General features: G+C 41.6%; 2 long non-coding RNA genes and 3 gene segments (V, D, J or C); 3 read left to right on the top strand and 2 right to left on the bottom strand.

Moving 5' to 3' along the window:
• Positions 1-473: 473 nt before the first annotated feature.
• On the bottom strand, positions 474-2,882 carry LOC109201846 (uncharacterized). The gene is made up of 4 exons (XR_002061761.2): positions 2,859-2,882; positions 2,477-2,634; positions 1,992-2,050; positions 474-1,035 (listed from the first exon to the last, which is right to left on the bottom strand). It is a non-coding gene; the product is annotated as an uncharacterized LOC109201846 (long non-coding RNA).
• A 1,999-nt stretch (positions 2,883-4,881) lies between these two features.
• Positions 4,882-6,389, top strand: LOC109201758 (T cell receptor alpha variable 38-1-like). The segment is given in 2 exon segments: positions 4,882-5,070; positions 5,313-6,389. Coding segments are annotated over 2 exon segments (429 nt in total).
• A 1,663-nt stretch (positions 6,390-8,052) lies between these two features.
• On the top strand, positions 8,053-8,721 carry LOC112842817 (T cell receptor alpha variable 21-like). The segment is given in 2 exon segments: positions 8,053-8,185; positions 8,316-8,721. Coding segments are annotated over 2 exon segments (411 nt in total).
• A 2,032-nt stretch (positions 8,722-10,753) lies between these two features.
• On the bottom strand, positions 10,754-13,604 carry LOC112842846 (uncharacterized). Its single transcript, XR_003214871.1, has 2 exons — positions 13,349-13,604; positions 10,754-10,887 (listed from the first exon to the last, which is right to left on the bottom strand). It is a non-coding gene; the product is annotated as an uncharacterized LOC112842846 (long non-coding RNA).
• Positions 13,605-15,808: 2,204 nt separating this feature from the next.
• Positions 15,809-16,544, top strand: LOC102080414 (T cell receptor alpha variable 18-like). The segment is given in 2 exon segments: positions 15,809-16,047; positions 16,138-16,544. Coding segments are annotated over 2 exon segments (438 nt in total).
• Positions 16,545-16,977: the final 433 nt, after the last annotated feature.

Below are 16,977 nucleotides of genomic sequence, written 5' to 3'. Positions count from 1 at the left end.
TTCATAACTATCAAACACGTGAAATGATTTGCAAAGCGTGAAAGTGTTGCAGAGAGCTATGGCGGTATCTTTGGAAGCTGTTTGCATAGCTAATAATATACGATGTAACCATGGAGACAGTCAGTCACGTGAGCTAGCGGTGCACGTTTACTACAGTGATTAAGGTGATTGTGTGCACAGCGTCCACACGCTGCACAGGGTAAAGACATTACTTCAGTATTGTTTTATATTTATATATATTTGCCTTGTGTTGACCATCACCTCAGGTTCACCATTACAGTTTCAGCATACAGATGTACACTGTCTAAATGTGAACACATTCAAAAAAAAATCATGTCTCATAAATAAGCACAGCTGTTCATGTTTGTCATTATAGTTTTATTTGTAAGAAAAATTGTGAACTTCATATTGTGTATCAAGTCAAAGAACATTTGACACGTCTGAGTCATTCCTTTGTCCTGTGAGAGCTGGAATAAATATATATCCTGACAGTTACAGTTGAAAGAGTAGAGACAGGTAGAAATGGGCTCAGATTAATCTTTGCTTAGTCAGATACCTCCTGTGTTCAGTCCATCATATTAAAAAACAAACAATAGCACCAATTTCCAAATTGTAGTCAAGCAGCCCAGTCTCATACATAGGTAACAGAAATGTCTCTAATGTAGACGTGTACAGTGTAGTGTAAGCATTAAAAGATCATAAAGGAAACACTACTATTTATGTGAAACTAATTGTAATAAAATATGAGCAGGTGCTTTATAGATTTAAAAGAAAGAATCTGAAAACAACACTTTTTTGGTCTAAGTGGTCAAAGTAGAAAACAGAACTGATGTTCAAGAACAAACTGTAGCTGCACTAATATTACACATCTCCATTGTTGTGGTGAACAGACATGTTGCTTTTAAAACCACATGCAGTGTGTGACCATGACTGTCCACTGAGACCATGAACGCCACTTCGCTGAAGTCTTCTTCTTCTTCTTTTTCTTCTTCTTGCCATCAAAATGGAAGCAGAAATAGCACGAGCTGCTTTGATCTACAGAAAGGAAAAAGAACATATGAGCTGAAACCATTAAGATAGAAACAATCGTTCAATGCAGTCTCAGGTAGCTTAGCCTGCTGCAACTGTTGATACAAGTTCAGTACAGTTAACACAGTGTCAGGGAACTCCAGTGTGGGAACTAGTGGCTTTAGGTTTATAGTCATTTAAATTTCATCCATTAATTCATTTAATTCAGGAGGAAGAAATGTCAGGTTGGTGCAGGCTGGTTACATGCATTTGGTCCCATGCTGTCTTTAACCAAATGACTTGGTTCACTTTATGGCTGGGCTGTAGGTGGGCTTATATAATGTTATTTGGGCAGGAGTACCTGTCCTCTATTAGGCTTAGAAAGTTTCTCCATAAGCAGAGCTTCTAAGTCTTTTAGCTTTTAGCACATCTGTATCTGTGCAGGCTGACAGGTTTTTGGTGGCTCTTTTTACCCCACACTGGTTGTGAGTGTGTAAATAGCCCCACTAGTTCTTTTGGGTTGCAGTTAACTTGGGAGGAAGGGGTGGGTCTGCCAGGACTAGATGACTAAAAATGATCTGGGATACATAAATTTCATAATGCATGCATATATCTCTATCAATTAAACCTGGCCTGAGGGCTGCCATTTTTTGCATTCAGTTATTTCTCTTAGAAATGCTGGATCTAAATAATGAATGTGTTACAGTTAAAGTGACACTGGTCAGTGTAAATGGCTCATTGGGACATAGAAACCTTTAAATTAAATACCATCACCTGACATCGAGTGTCAAACAATATCAAAGCTGTAAAAGCTGTTTACAGTCAGAATGTATAAAAACTATGATTGTAAATAAAATCAAACAAGTGAGCTTTTCTCTTCGTGCTGATTATCAACACTGTGACTTCTTAGACTGTAAGCTTCACATCAGCACAGTTGTAGAAGCCGTCACTCCAAATGTCTTTTGATAACAACAAAAAAATACCTTTTCAGTCCACGGCCTGAAGTTCTTCTCCAAAGATCTTCTGCCATCGGCTTTGTCTGCTGGTTTGAAGACAATAAACCACAAAAAGATGATTTAGTCACTTTGTCTGCATCATGCAGCTCGAATGTGTCGTGTAACGATGTTAAATAGCCGTCGTTATCCCTCTGCTGTGTCAGTAGGATTGTACTGTACAGCATCTCATTGATATGTGAGGGATGCTAATGTAACACGATGACAGACGTCTGGTCTTACATCATTAAAATATAACGGGCAGGAAATATTTATATATTTTTATATTTATATTATATTTTATAGCTGACAGATATTACTAAATAGATAGAATTTACTAAATGGTTGAAAACATGAAAATATGTCCATAATCACAAATGACCATGAGAGCCAGTAGAATTAATTCAACTGGACACTCAAAAGACGTCCTTAAATGTCCTTTAAGTGGCAGAACAAACAAACAGTTAATCGCTTACTTGAGGTGAAATCTGCTCAGCTACTTTGAAAACAGCTTCTAACTGGTTCCTCCTTTAACAGGATGACTGCTCAGGGGTAAGGCCATCATGCAGTCCAGCAACCTTTATGGTTCTGCTTTGATTCACCAGGAACTATTAGGGAAACCTTTCAGCGCCTCCTGTGAAAGACACAGACATAACCACACCAACATTTATTAACATGTTCCACAGTCTTCCAGTTTGATGTTCTCATCCTGTGGACAACAACGTACAGGGAAGCAGGTTTATTGTTAACTTTTGTAAGGTTTCTTTACTGAACATATCCAGCTGCAGCTCCACTGTGATCCTGAACTGGATAAGCACTTAAGAAAATATGTCAATAAATGCACATACATCAGCTTACTATATTTATCCAAACAGACGGGACTTCACTGAGTTAGAGACTTTAACAGTCTCTTCTATGTAAGAATGTCTCGTGCTGATGGACCTGCAAACTTGACAACAAAGGTTTTTCAGACTACATGTAGCTGTCCTGTTTTCTTGTTTCCTGTTTTATTGTGAAGGTCTGCGTCTCATGTGAATGTGTTCAGTTTTACCTCTTGTCTCGTCTCGTTAATTACTCCCAGCTGTGTCCACCACCTGTGTGTAATCTCCCTGTGTTTCTCTGAGTGTATTTGAGTCGTGTCTTCTGTGTTTGTAGTCGCTGGTCCGTCTGCGTTTCCACCCTGCTTCATCTGCGTGTCTCCCTGCTGTCCGTCGTCTGCCACCTCCGCTCTTCCTCCTTCATGTTCAGGTCCTGGTTTGTGTCAGTAGTTCAGTTGTTCTCAGTTTAGATAGTTTCGGTCCCGTTTGCTGTTTTGTCCATTTCATTTTGTGTTTAATAAACCACCCTCTCACCTTCATTCGTGCCTGCGATTGGATCCTCCTTTATTATTTTCCACACGACACATCTCACTCGCCGTGACAATATTTGAAAATATGAAATGTTCACAATCACGTGTGAAACTTATCAGGACAAAATATTTATTAGTGGAAGAAAAGGGAGGCAAATATGTCAAAATGAACCACAAACCAACTGTAGGAATGTTCAAAAACAAAGAAACAAGAACAGTTATTCAAATAAAGTCATTTAAAATGCATAAAATTCATTAGATTAAGCATATTGGATAAGATCTGTTGTTTTGTGTTTGATGCTTTAAGTCAGGGGTGTCAAACTCAAATACACAGTGTGCCAAAATTCAAAACTGGAACAAAGTCGCGGGCTAACGTCAATATTTATTGAAAAAAAAATCTTCCTCCAGATATAAGAATGAATCTTTTCTTATGGACTCAAACAAGTTTTGCTGAAAAATTGAATATGGAACAAGCAAAGCTTAATACTAAACAATACATATATTAGCTGTATAATACCAGTAGGCCAGCTCTAATAGTAATTTGGTATGGCCTCGCGGGCCAAATGCAATTAGGCTGCGGGCCAAATTTGGCCCGCGGGCCAGAGTTTGACACCTATGCTTTAAGTAAAATCAAAGGTGTAGCAGGTTTATCTCTTTAAGTTCAAAATTGTTACATGAAGAGATAAATGTAACCAGGAACTCATACGAGCCCATCAGATGACTGATGCTCGCCTTCAGATACGTTTGATGGAGCTCATCAGTGTTCAATTCAATTCAATTCAATTCAATTTTATTTATATAGCGCCAAATCACAACAAAAGTCGCCTCAAGGCGCTTTATATTGTACAGTAGATAGCACAATAATAAATACAGAGAAAAGCCCAACAATCATATGACCCCCTATGAGCAAGCACTTTGGCGACAGTGGGAAGGAAAAACTCCCTTTTAACAGGAAGAAACCTCCGGCAGAACCAGGCTCAGGGAGGGGCGGGGCCATCTGCTGTGATTGGTTGGGGTGAAGAAGGAAAACAGGATAAAGACATGCTGTGGAAGAGAGACAGAGATTAATAACAGATATGATTCGATGCAGAGAGGTCTATTAACACATAGTGAGTGAGAAAGGTGACTGGAAGGGAAAAACTCAATGCATCATGGGAATCCCCGGCAGCCTACGTCTATTGCAGCATAACTAAGGGAGGATTCAGGGTCACCTGGTCCAGCCCTAACTATATGCTTTAGCAAAAAGGAAAGTTTTAAGCCTAATCTTGAAAGTAGAGATAGTGTCTGTCTCCCGAATCCAAACTGGAAGCTGGTTCCACAGAAGAGGGGCCTGAAAACTGAAGGCTCTGCCTCCCATTCTACTTTTAAATACTCTAGGAACAACAAGTAAGCCTGCAGAGCGAGAGCGAAGTGCTCTAATGGGGTGATATGGTACTACAAGGTCATTAAGATAAGATGTTCCAGCTGTAAATGTCATCGACTCTGCTGTGAGGCCCACAGTGACAGCAAACCCACAGACGCTCCACTAGAGGGCGACATCATCCAGTAGGCGGTGCTCTCCTTCTGCACTGTGTTCAACCATTGTGTCAATAATAAGTGCTGCTGTGAAGAGAACAATTCTCAGACTGAATGTTGAACATCAGCTAGTTTCTCCTGTTGATTGAAACCTTGTTGTACAGATGGAACATTGGCTGTGGATTATTCTTGCTGCTCTTTTCTTTGGTAAGATACAAACATCAACAAGTTTCCTCTGCACACGATTCACAACACGACGAGGAGATGAAGACTGTGTATTATAAAGAATAAATGTCTTTTCGAATGATCTTACCTTTAAATGATTTTAAATGATGTTACATCAGAGAAATTTTATATCAGTTTTTCTCATAAATATGTAAACTTAAGGATCAGTTCCTTCAATCAATTATTGATCCATCTCTTCCTCTGCATGTTCTGTTCTTCCTCAGAGTGTAACGGAGAAGACAAAGTGATCCAGGAACAAGGAGATGTCATTGCTGCTGAAGGAGACACAGTTACACTTGGATGTAGATATGAAACCAGTGACCCAGGCCCGACTTTATTCTGGTACAAACAGGATGGAAACAACAGCCCCAAATTAATCCTGAGTCGTGTTAGCAGGAATGATGGAAACACAGCAGATGAGTTCAAGGAGAGATTTTCATCCACACTGGATTCCAGCATCAGATCAGTTCCTCTGAAGATCCAGAAGCTTCAGCTGTCTGACTCTGCTGTGTACTACTGTGCTCTGCAGCCCACAGTGACAGGAAACACCAAAACTCTGTACAAAAACCTTTGGAGCAAAGACAACAGAATACTCCACAACATCCACTAGAGGGAGCCACACACTGTTACACCTCTGATTCTTGTGTCATTGGACTGATGACAAATCTTCAATCTTTATCTCCAACAGAAATCAAACTGATCAATAACAACATGATAAATGATTGATCACTGATCCCACAGAGGTGGTTGTAGGTAAAGTACAAACATCCAGGACTTGTTTCATCGACTTCTTTACTCAAAAGTGAAAAAGTGCAGAGTTAACTGAACCTTGTGCTACATTAATGTAAATGAATGATATCAGCACACAGGAACACAAACTTTATTTCAGTGTAAATCTGAATTATAATAAAATCACTTTCTTAGATTGAATCAGTGAAGTGGAACATGAGCAGAGAAAAAGGGGGAAAATAAAGACATTTCTATTTTCTGTTGGCTCCATTAGAGAGTGACTGTGCCTCTAACAGGAACATGAGCAGAGAACAGGGTGAAGTGGATTCAGCAGGTGGGAACCCTAAAATCAGCTGTAGTGGCTCAGTGTGGGCAAAAGAATGACAGCTCACAATCATTTCTGCTGAGAGCTCCAGTAGATTTGATTCAAGTACAGGCTGTGATCAGCTGATCTGAGCTTCACTGCTCTTTGTAATGTGAATTCAACCAGATGTGAGCAGCTGTTTGCGAGGATGCTGTCCGTGTGCTCCAGCTTCCTCCCACAGTCCAAAGACATGCGCTTACTGGGGTTGGGTTAGCTGGTGATTCTTAATTGCCCATAAGTGTGACTGTGAGTGTGAATGGTTGTGTGTCTCTCTGTGTTACCCTGCCATAGACCAGTGACCTGTCCAGGCTGTGCCCCGCCTCTCGTCCAACAGTAGCTGGGATGGCTCCGCCCCCCTAAATTGGCTCAGTGGAAGAGAATGGATGGATGGACGTAAGCAGATGTTTCTTGGCTGATTTCCATCCTCTACACTGACAGTACACTGATTCTGCTGTCTTTACTCTGCACTACACAGTTGGTGTGAAGGTGGAAATCAGTGAATGGATCTCTGCATCATCGGCTACAATTCATCTGAACTTCACATCGTTTCCTTCAAATAAAGGGAGTCACATGCAAGCTTTACATTTTCAGTTCATCAGATAACTCTAACATACTCTGGTGATTAATCCATGGATGGGGCTGCCTTACATGTGTTACTGTTTAGCCTCAACCTCAACCTACCCTACAGCTGCTTTGTGGAACAGACAGAGTGGAGTCAGGTTGGGGAGCATCCTCCAGCTCATGGAAGCTGGACAAAAAGACCAAACTGTTGATGAAATGACTTCACCTGAGTTTGTTTACACTGCTAGTTCATCAGTTTTCCCTTTTGAGTCTCTGGAGACACTGGCGACCTTTGACCTTTTGTACTTATTATTATTCTTTTGATTCCTATCATAACTATCATTATGTGCTGTTATTATGTGTTGTTTTCTGTGCACACTCTGTGCTCCCTGACCGTCTTATGAGTCTTACGCTCTGACAGAAAAGGTTTTTCCGACCTGTTGTAGGATTCAGGCCATCGCTCTCCACACCTCTGGTTCTCCAGTGTATATGTAGTTACAGATCTCATCTCTCCTACTCCTCCCTTGCTGCTGACCTCACCTTCCAGACATTGTTGGAATGAGTAGGACAGATGTGGAGTCCGGCTCAATGGACCAAGCTGTTGGAACAACTCTTCAACAAATGGAGAAACACAAGAGATGTGACTTTAAAGCTTTTAGTGACTTCAAGTGAGCAGCAGCAGCAACCATAGCTTTGTGCGAGCGCTCTCTGGGGACGTCTCAGCGAGCTGCTTTTCTACAGACAAAGAGGATGTGTGTAGCATGTTGCATATCACCCTGGGACAGACGTGTAGGAGGACTTTCTCAGGAGTTGTATCTCCTGGGAACTTGCTGTGCTTTCGGTTACATGTGATAAGAGCCACGACACACCATTCTGATTTCTCACAATATTTCATGTGTTAAACAAAGATGTTGTATCATACATAATACATTTTTCTAACACCTGCTTTAACAGTCACTGTGTTCTGGTCACATCTTCCTCATAAACCAACACAAGTGGAGGAAACTCTCTCATCTCCCACACACTCTCTCATGGCAGCTTCAGCTATCACAGCCATGTCCAAAACATAACAGGATACATTCAGTGATCCCAGTGTTAATAACAGTGTAGGAACAGATTTATCTCTAAATCTCAGTGAATTATTATTTTTAATAGTAATTCAAATACTCTCCTCCAAAACATTTCAGTCTGAAAGAAACACATATGCAACAAGAACAGCTGTAAAAACAACCAGCAGATGTTTTGCTGTTCATAAAGACTCTAAACAGGTTTCTCTCTGACTCCACCCACTGATGCTGAACTCAGCCTGATGTTGAGGAGAAGGCTGTGCAGCAGAGAGGCTGCTTAGTCTTTTCATTCTGCTGAACTTTGTTCATCTGCTGTGTGACTTCAACACCTGAAACATGTTCCTTTACCTGTTTGTACTTTTCTCTCACTGCATAGGTGAGTGTTAGAACACAGAAAAGTCTCATTGTGACAAGATTTGATCAGAGTTATTATTAGCAGATTTCTTCATCTCATTATGCTCACAAAGAAAGAAAAAGACTGACTGACATGAATCATTCATTTGCAGCTTTGGGCTCCATGAACAGCATAAAGCAGGAACGTGCTGAAGAAGCTGTTACAGAGGGAGGAAACATCAACCTGACCTGTACATATGATGGTTCTATCTACAATATCCAGTGGTACCGACAATACCAGAGATCCAGACCAGAGTTCCTGCTCTCCATCACAGAGGGAGGATCAGTTCATGAAGCTGTGTCGGGATTCTCAGCTCACATTGACAAAACAGAGAAACGTGCAGATCTGGAGATCTCCTCTGCTGCAGTGACAGACTCTGCTGTGTACTACTGTGCTGTGAGGCCCACAGTGACAGGAAACACCAAAACTCTGTACAAAAACCTTTGGAGCAAAGACAACAGAATACTCCACAACATCCACTAGAGGGAGCCACACACTGTTAAACCACTGATTCTTGTGTGAATCAGAGGTTGTAAACTTCTGTAGTTTGTTAGGATGGAGTTAAGAGAGCTTTCAGTCATCAGACAGTCATGAAGAAAGAGTTTTAGAGGAAACAGTAAAGAAGCATCAGAGTGTTCCTGTTTGAAGAAACTGGAGGTATTTTTTATAGGATATTGAAAGAAATGAAAAGTGTGTAAATCTCCCATTAAACCAGTACAATATTTCTCTTACTGGCACCTTTAGTGAAGCTTCCAGCAGAGGATCTGTGAGGCGTCTGTTTCTCAAACTACAGACTCTCGTGTACGTGTCCTCTTGCTCAGTGTGTATCAGTGGAGATTCCCACAGAGCCAGTTAGTTTGTGGAGAAGGTAGTTCTCATCGGTGTATTAAACCTTCATCAGCCTTTGTTCAGAACAAGAACTCTGCTGAGTTTCACAAGAAACTTCTTTTGTTTTTGGGTCATTTGAAACTAGCCTGGATCTGACAGAAGCTGATGTTCTGCACACAGTTTGTTAAATCTATTGTTTCTTTGAGCATCAGATCATTCTCAGCTACACCAACGAGAACTGGAAAGTTTTTACTCCTCATCAATGATCCTGTAAACATGACAAAGTTGAATTATGTGACACAGAGCAGCATCTGAACACGGGAGCTGTGAGTGCTGAACAATGGCCTCCATGTGCTCAGTCTTACCTTATGTTACATTATTGTTATTAAATATTAAATGTAAAATAAGATTTTGTTGGAATTGATTGTAATTTTTATGGAAGAAGCTTCTGTGATTTTCTATTAGGTAGAGATTTCTTATAGTGAACCACAGGGCTCGCTGTTACACAAAACTATTTGATTGGCTGAGCTATTAAACTGGCCCCACCCACTGAAGTTGAGCTCATCCAATGACATTATTTGTTGGTCATTGTGCTGCAGTGGAAGAACATTGTTCATGTGCTGTCTGTCTGGCTTTAATAACTCCAAAGACATGTTGCTGCACCTCTTTTTGCTTCTATCTCACATTATAGGTGAGTTTAAGAACAGGGATTAAAGTTTAGTTGAAGCTGCTGCATTAAGCAGATATACAGACTGCATTTCACTACTTTGCTTCTTTCTTTTTCCAGGACTAACAGCTGGAGACTCAATCACTCCTCAACAAGCTGAAGTCACTGAAACAGAAGGAGAATCTGTCAAACTCACATGTAGCTATGAGACAGATGCAGGTGGTGCTTATCTTTACTGGTACAGACATGATTCTGACCTTCAGGCTCCTCAGTTTATACTCTGGAAAGGAGCAAAATCAGACAGTGATCGTCAGTATATTCCTGATAAACGATATAAATCAGAAACATCTTCTACATCAACTGATCTGACCATAACAGCCCTAACCCTGGCAGACACAGCTCTCTACTACTGTGCTCTACAAACACAGTGATACAAAGTGTAGAAGAGGCTGTACAAAAACCTGAACACAGATATCTGACTACTCTTCAAAGAGGAGGGAAGTGGTATTCAAAGCACAGCTTCATATCAGATGGATTCTGCTAATTCCTGTTTTATCAGAGTCACTGTGGTTACAGCTGCTAATGAAACACTGTGGGAGGATTCACATGAGCAGCAAATCCACATCAACCACAAACCAACTGTAGGAACGTTCAGACTCAATAAAAGCTGTCAAACATCCAAAGCTGCTCATTTACACTATTTTATATTTAGTGGATGAGGACATGCAAAAATGCAGCAGAAGCAAAATAAACAGAGTAACAGAGGTTTATCTCTTTAAGGTAAAATCTCTCACATGAAGCTAAAAGTCCAACCAGGAAGACCATCTCATGCTTATTCCATTTATTCTCTTTGAACTCATCACATCAGATGATGATGCTCTCCTTCAGATGTGGTGAAAACATCATTGTCCTGCTCTCATGTTTAAGTGTTTCCCCTCTCAGTGTCAGATGGATGCAGCCCTCCTCCACCTTTCATCAGGACCAGAGTCTGTGGGTCCTTCCACTGAGGTCATCAGCAGTCCAGCTCCACATCACATCCATCCAGATGTTCAGCATGGTTCTTCAGCCCTGCTCCACCACCACAAGAGTCCAGACTCCCTCTGATCTAAACACTGAGGACTCCTCACATATTTCTGCAGCAGCAGGGAGAGTTTCCAGTGAGCAGCTTCATGTCCTCACAGTCAGGCGGCTAAAATAAAGAAAGCAAAGTGAACAACACATAACTACACAAAGTTTGAATGTTCTAGATTTTTCATGAATGATGCGTGCAGCTGTGAAAGCTGTTGTGTAATCACAGCAGTGACATTTCAAACTTCAGTCGTTTGATGGTTTTCCAACAGAGTTCTTAAAGTATGACCACACAGCAGATTCAGGAGAACACTGAACGTGCTGTCGACACAGGCCGACACCGAGGGCTGGCTGGTGTAGTCTTTGCAGGTGAAGGACGGATAAACCAGTCTGCACAGATCAGACCAAAAGGTTCCAACAAGCAAATCCATCCATGAGGGGTTCTTTCCTTCGATCTAAGAGCCGAGATTTTTACTTCAAAATCTGTGGAGTTCATCTTTGGTAAGCAAAAACAGGACATCACGGCTCCTTCTGCCTCTCATTCAAATGGTAAAAAACAAAAACAAAATGCAAAACATTGACCTGTTCCCAGTGCATGCTGGTCCACAGCAGAGCTAGACTCTCATTAAACCCAAAATAAATCCAAAAATACCCTGAGCAACATGAAGCAATAACACGAACAAAACTTCCATCTAAAACAAATCCAAGCAAAAAACAAACATAACTAAACTCAGCATTTATAATCCAGCATCTAATCATTATAAAAAACAACATTTTTCATGTTTTTGCTTTGCTGAGTTTGACTCTCTTTTGGGTCTGGAGATGTTGAATAGCCGGCTAGAGTGAAGTGGAGCACCAGGTAGAAGGTCGATAGCGCAGTCATAAGGTCTGTGAGGTGGCAATGACGATGCTTTGTGTTTACTGAAAACTTCTTGGAGGTCATGATACTCAGGTGGGACGAGGGTGTAGTCGACTGGATCTGTGTCTGAGGTGTTAGTGTCAGGGGAACCTGGCGATAGGGTGAACGTGAGGCAGTGGGCTAGACAAAAAAGGCTCCAACTAGTGATTTTACTTCCAGACCAGTCTATGTGGGGGTTGTGTTTCTTTAGCCAGGGGTAGCCTAAGATGAGTGGTGAATCAGGAGAGGAGAAGGTGAACAAAGTAATGGCTTCATGGTGGTTTCCAGAGGTGACAAGGGTTATGGGGCCGGCCTGATGGGTTATCTGAGAAAATATTTGATTGTTTAATGCTGTAACAGGGATGGAGGATCGAGTGTTTCAAGTGGCAACTGAAGGCGTCTAGCGAGAGCTAAATCAGTTAAATTTTGGTCGGCTCCAGAATCAACAACAGCGTGGAGAGGGTGAGGAACCTGATCTAGACATAGGGTGAGTGGTAATATTAAGTGGCGTTTGGAACTGAAAGAGGACCTGCCCACCTGTATCCCCGAAATTACCGGTGGGCGGAGTCTTTTGGCCGAACCGGGCACTGTGCTAACCTATGCTCCACTGAGCCGCAGTAAAAACAACCTTCATTAAGGTCACATGAGCAGCAAATCCACATCAACCACAAACCAACTGCAGGAACGTTCAAACATGAAGACATTTTATTCCTTATTTAGTGATGATGTGTGTAAAAAGCATCTGAAATCAAATAAAGTAACTAGCAGTGTTGGGACTAACATGTTACTAAGTAACGCGTTACAGTAACTACGTTATTATTGTGGTAACGAGCACGGTAACTAGTTATTATGCCAAAACCAGGAACGCTAATTTCAATTTAGTGATGATCATTTTCAAACCCATAAATTGAATTTCAAATTAGACTAATTCATATTCAGTTTTTAAAAGCATTTATTCAAGTTACAATTCAGATTCAATCCGAACAATTCAAATTCAAATTTAACTTATTGAAATTCAGTTTCTGATGGTACAGATTTCTGCCCATACTGAACGCTCCATCTTGTATTTGCACATCAATAAATGTTTTCTGAAATATGATTGGAGGAGTTGGAGCATCATTCTGCCTGCACACAGCTACATATAAACTCTTTACTTCCCTGTGGTGTAATATAAAACAGCCACAACACTTTTGATTCAGAGTTTTAAATGCAGGAAATATCACCAAGAAGATTAGTAGAAGTGTGCAGCTCTGCATGCTGGAGCCTCATTCCTGGTTATTACACAGAAACTACCACAGCTGTTTCCAGGTAATAAGTCACAACATCACAAATCATATTTATGTTGTTACCTTCTGTTACATCGCCTCGAGGGCAGGAGGGGATAACACCACAACTCCGGAAACCCGGTACAGGTGTTATGAAAAGGTTTAATGGCAGCGCTCTCACAAAATAAATAACCCAAAGTCAAACAACAAATGTGTGGGAGAAAGGGACAGTTAGGTTGTGCCAAAAAAACCATCAAAAAGACAAAACCAAAACTTAGCTCAGCTATTATCCTAGAAAAACAAAAACAGAAAGACCCTAAACCTCAACTCAAAATTACATGGGTGGCACCAACCTACTTACCTAGTGTTTCTAACAAAAAGACTCTACGTGAGTAAGTGTATGGGGTCCCCAAACTTACCTAGTCCACTTTTACTCCCACCACAACCATCAAACAAAAGAAATACAGCAAAGGAGCTTTACACATGTGCCAAACAATTCAAAGGAGGGAAGAGAGCCACGCCCAGCCACAGGTGAGTCTCCTTATCAAGGTGTGCCCTCCTGGTTTGTCCAATCAGGGTCTCCCTCCTCTAATTAGTTGGAGATCCCCAAATTGACATCAGCCTGCAGTCTGCGTACCTAAGGGAATGGCGAACAAAAGGAGAGGGAAAGAAAACATGCAGCCTGCAGACACGTAACACCTTCACAGACAGAAGTTTTGAGTTTAAGTCCAGTTTCCGTGAGTCTGCATTTGGGTCCTTGCTGTACACAGCCGTTTTATGACAGTTACATCCTTCACTGCAGTGTTTCAAGCTGGGATTAAAGAGGAGGAAGTTTAAAAGAAGGAGGTGTAACAGAGAAGTGAAGCTACAAACCAAAGAGGAGACACAGAGATTCAGGGAGGAGCTGAGCTGTTACTGAAGAACAGACGAGAGAGAGAAACCTCCACATTCAACAGAGTTCAACACACAGAAGATTCACTTTATTCAACATGTTGATGTTGGACTGTTATGAAACTTCTCTGTTAATCATCATGATTCTAACAGGTTCATGACAATCTGTCAAAAACTGCTTCATCCCAGTGTTTACATGTTATTTATACTTTCTTTGTATACAACACAGCATTTAACAGATTTCTGTTTCTTTAGGTGTCAGCTGTCAACAACTCACTGCAAACAAAACAGAAGAGTCCAGTTTGGAAGGCAGCACAGTTACTCTGTCCTACAGATACTCCAGACAAGCAGCTGGAAATGATCAGTTCTACTGGTATCGACAATATCCTGGAAAACCACCAGAGTTCCTGATCTTTAACTTGGGAACACAAAACACAACAAATTCCAAACTTTCTGTCAGAATGGTCGATGACAGAAATGGTCTGAACCTTCAGATCTCCTCTGCTGCAGTGACAGACTCTGCTGTGTACTACTGTGCTGTGAGGCCCACAGTGACAGGAAACACCAAACCTCTGTACAAAAACCTTTGGAGCAAAGACAACAGAATACTCCACAACATCCACTAGAGGGAGACACACACTGTTAAACCTCTGCAGTTTGTTGGGAGACCGTGTGGATTTATGACACAGAGCTGCGATGAAGAGCAGAACACTGTGTGACTCCAGCTGTGAACATCAGAGACAACAAGACTTGAGTTTAACGTCAGGTACAGCGCGCACAGAGACACAAAGGAGAGAGCGGACAGGATCAAATGAGTCCTGACTCACTGACCTCAGCAGCTCATCAATCCCCTACAATGCATCCAATCACAGCTCTTCACTTGTTGCACAGGTTGTCACGTTACAGTCTTATTCCAAAATAGATTAAATTCATTTTCACCTCACAGTTCTACACACAATACTCCATAATGACAAAGTGGAAAAGGTCTTCTTGAAATTCTTGCAAAGTTATTAAAAATAAAACCACAAATGTAACATGTTCTGACAGTCAGCTGCATCCTGTTTCCAACAATCATCTGTCAGATCTTTCTACAGTTAAACTGGAGTTCACCTGTGATGAATGTGGTTGATAGAACATAACCTTTAAAGGTACACACCTGTATACGGTCCAATAGTTGACAGTGCATCTCAGATCACTAACCAAACCATGAAGTTCAGAGACAGGACTGTATTGAAGAACATATCTGGGGAAAGTTACAGAAACATTACTGCAGGTTCAGTGAGCACAGTGACCTCCATCATCTGTAAATGGAAGAAGTTTGGAACCACTAAGCCTGAGCACCAAGCCAATCTGACTCTGACAGAGCTGCAGCATCGCTCTGTGGAGAGAGGAGAACCTCCAGAAGGACAAATATTTCTGCAGAGCTCCACCAATCAGGACTGTATAATAGGGTGGACAGACTGAAGTCACTGTTTAGTACAAGGCACATGACAGCCCACCTGCAGTTTGTCAAAAGCACCTGAAGGACTCTCAGACCAGGGAAGTGAAATTCTCTGGTCTGAAGAAACAAAGATGGAACTCTTTGGTCTGAATGCCAAGTTTGTTTCTCAGCAGCAGGAACTGGGAGACGAGTCAGGGTGGAGGGAAACATGGATGCAGAGATGTACAGAGACATCCTTGATGACAGCCTGCATTAGACGAGAAACTGCCCAAAAATAGGTGTGTCAAGCTTTTAGCATCATACTCAACAACATGCAGCAAAGGCTGTGAATACTTATGTAAATGTTATATTTTCCTTTGTTATTTGGTCCACACAGACATAGATCCATATTATTAGTTTCACTGGATTAAAATGGAGGCTCTGTGCTTGGTTCACCTGTTGCCATGGTAACGCCTGTATCAGAGCTCGATTGATGATTTCTTTCTTTCCCGACTCACAGTTCAGTCAGTTAAACCTGCTTCCTGCAATAGGAGCAAATAACCAATGAAAGCAGAGCAGCAGAAAGACGTGCTGAGTGTAAAGCTGTCAGCAGGGGGAATAACACAGGGCTGTGAATGAGTCCTGTCACTGTGATCAGGCTCCTCCTTCTAATCCACCAACTTAGTGTTGATGAAGACTAAACAGAGAGATCACAGCTTCTTTATACTTGCTGTAGCTCACAGTTACTCTACACTGCAGATATGACGCCTCTGTTCATCTCAGTGCTGCTGGCTGCTATGTGCCTCGGTATGAACACAACTCTGTTTCTTTGATATCAATCCAACATTGACATGATTCTTTAACAGCACACTGATACTGTTTGTTGGTGTTTTACAGAATGCAGAGCACAAAAAGACAACGTGCTGCAAGCAAAAGGAGAAGAGACTGCTGCTGCAGGAGGCACAGTAACACTTGGCTGTCAGTATGAGAGCAGTGGTTTAACAGGGACTTCTCTCTTCTGGTACAAACAGGATGAAAACAACAGCCCCAAATTCATCCTGAGTCGTGTTAGTGGTGATGATGGAAACACAGCAGCCGAGTTCAAGGAGAGATTTTCATCCACACTGCATTCCAGCATCAGATCAGTTCCTCTGAAGATCCAGAAGCTTCAGCTGTCTGACTCTGCTGTGTACTACTGTGCTCTGCAGCCCACAGTGACAGGAAACACCAAAACTCTGTACAAAAACCTTTGGAGCAAAGACAACAGAATACTCCACCACATCCACTAGAGGGAGCCACACACTGTTAAACCTCTGTGATTTGTTTGGTTGAATGAATACAATGTCTGTTGCATAAAATCAGAAGCTATAATTCAGTCCTTAAAGGAGAGATTGCTCATTTAAATGAATCATCCTCCATCGTTGTGCTCTCTCTCTCTCTCTCTCTCTCACTGCAGTTCCTTTAAAACAGTCTTTTCATGATCAGATGTGCAGATCACAGCTTGATGTTAGCAGACCTGTTTGTGACACTTTAAATATCAAAGCACGACTTTTAATCTTCATTTCATATTTTTTTACTTCCCAGATATTTTATTCCTACAGATGTTTCATGAATATGAGAACATAGTCTTCTAATTCTCCGGTCTGTCCGGTCCTTCTACAGTGGTGCTGAAACCCAGTCAGAGTATGTCTGACCCTCAGGCCTCGCCACCCGTGCAGCCACTCCAAATCCTGGCCC

This window comes from Oreochromis niloticus, linkage group LG18, assembly GCF_001858045.2.
Source record: "Oreochromis niloticus isolate F11D_XX linkage group LG18, O_niloticus_UMD_NMBU, whole genome shotgun sequence".
Taxonomy (NCBI): domain Eukaryota; kingdom Metazoa; phylum Chordata; class Actinopteri; order Cichliformes; family Cichlidae; genus Oreochromis; species Oreochromis niloticus.
This window is presented reverse-complemented; position numbering and strand designations above follow the sequence as displayed.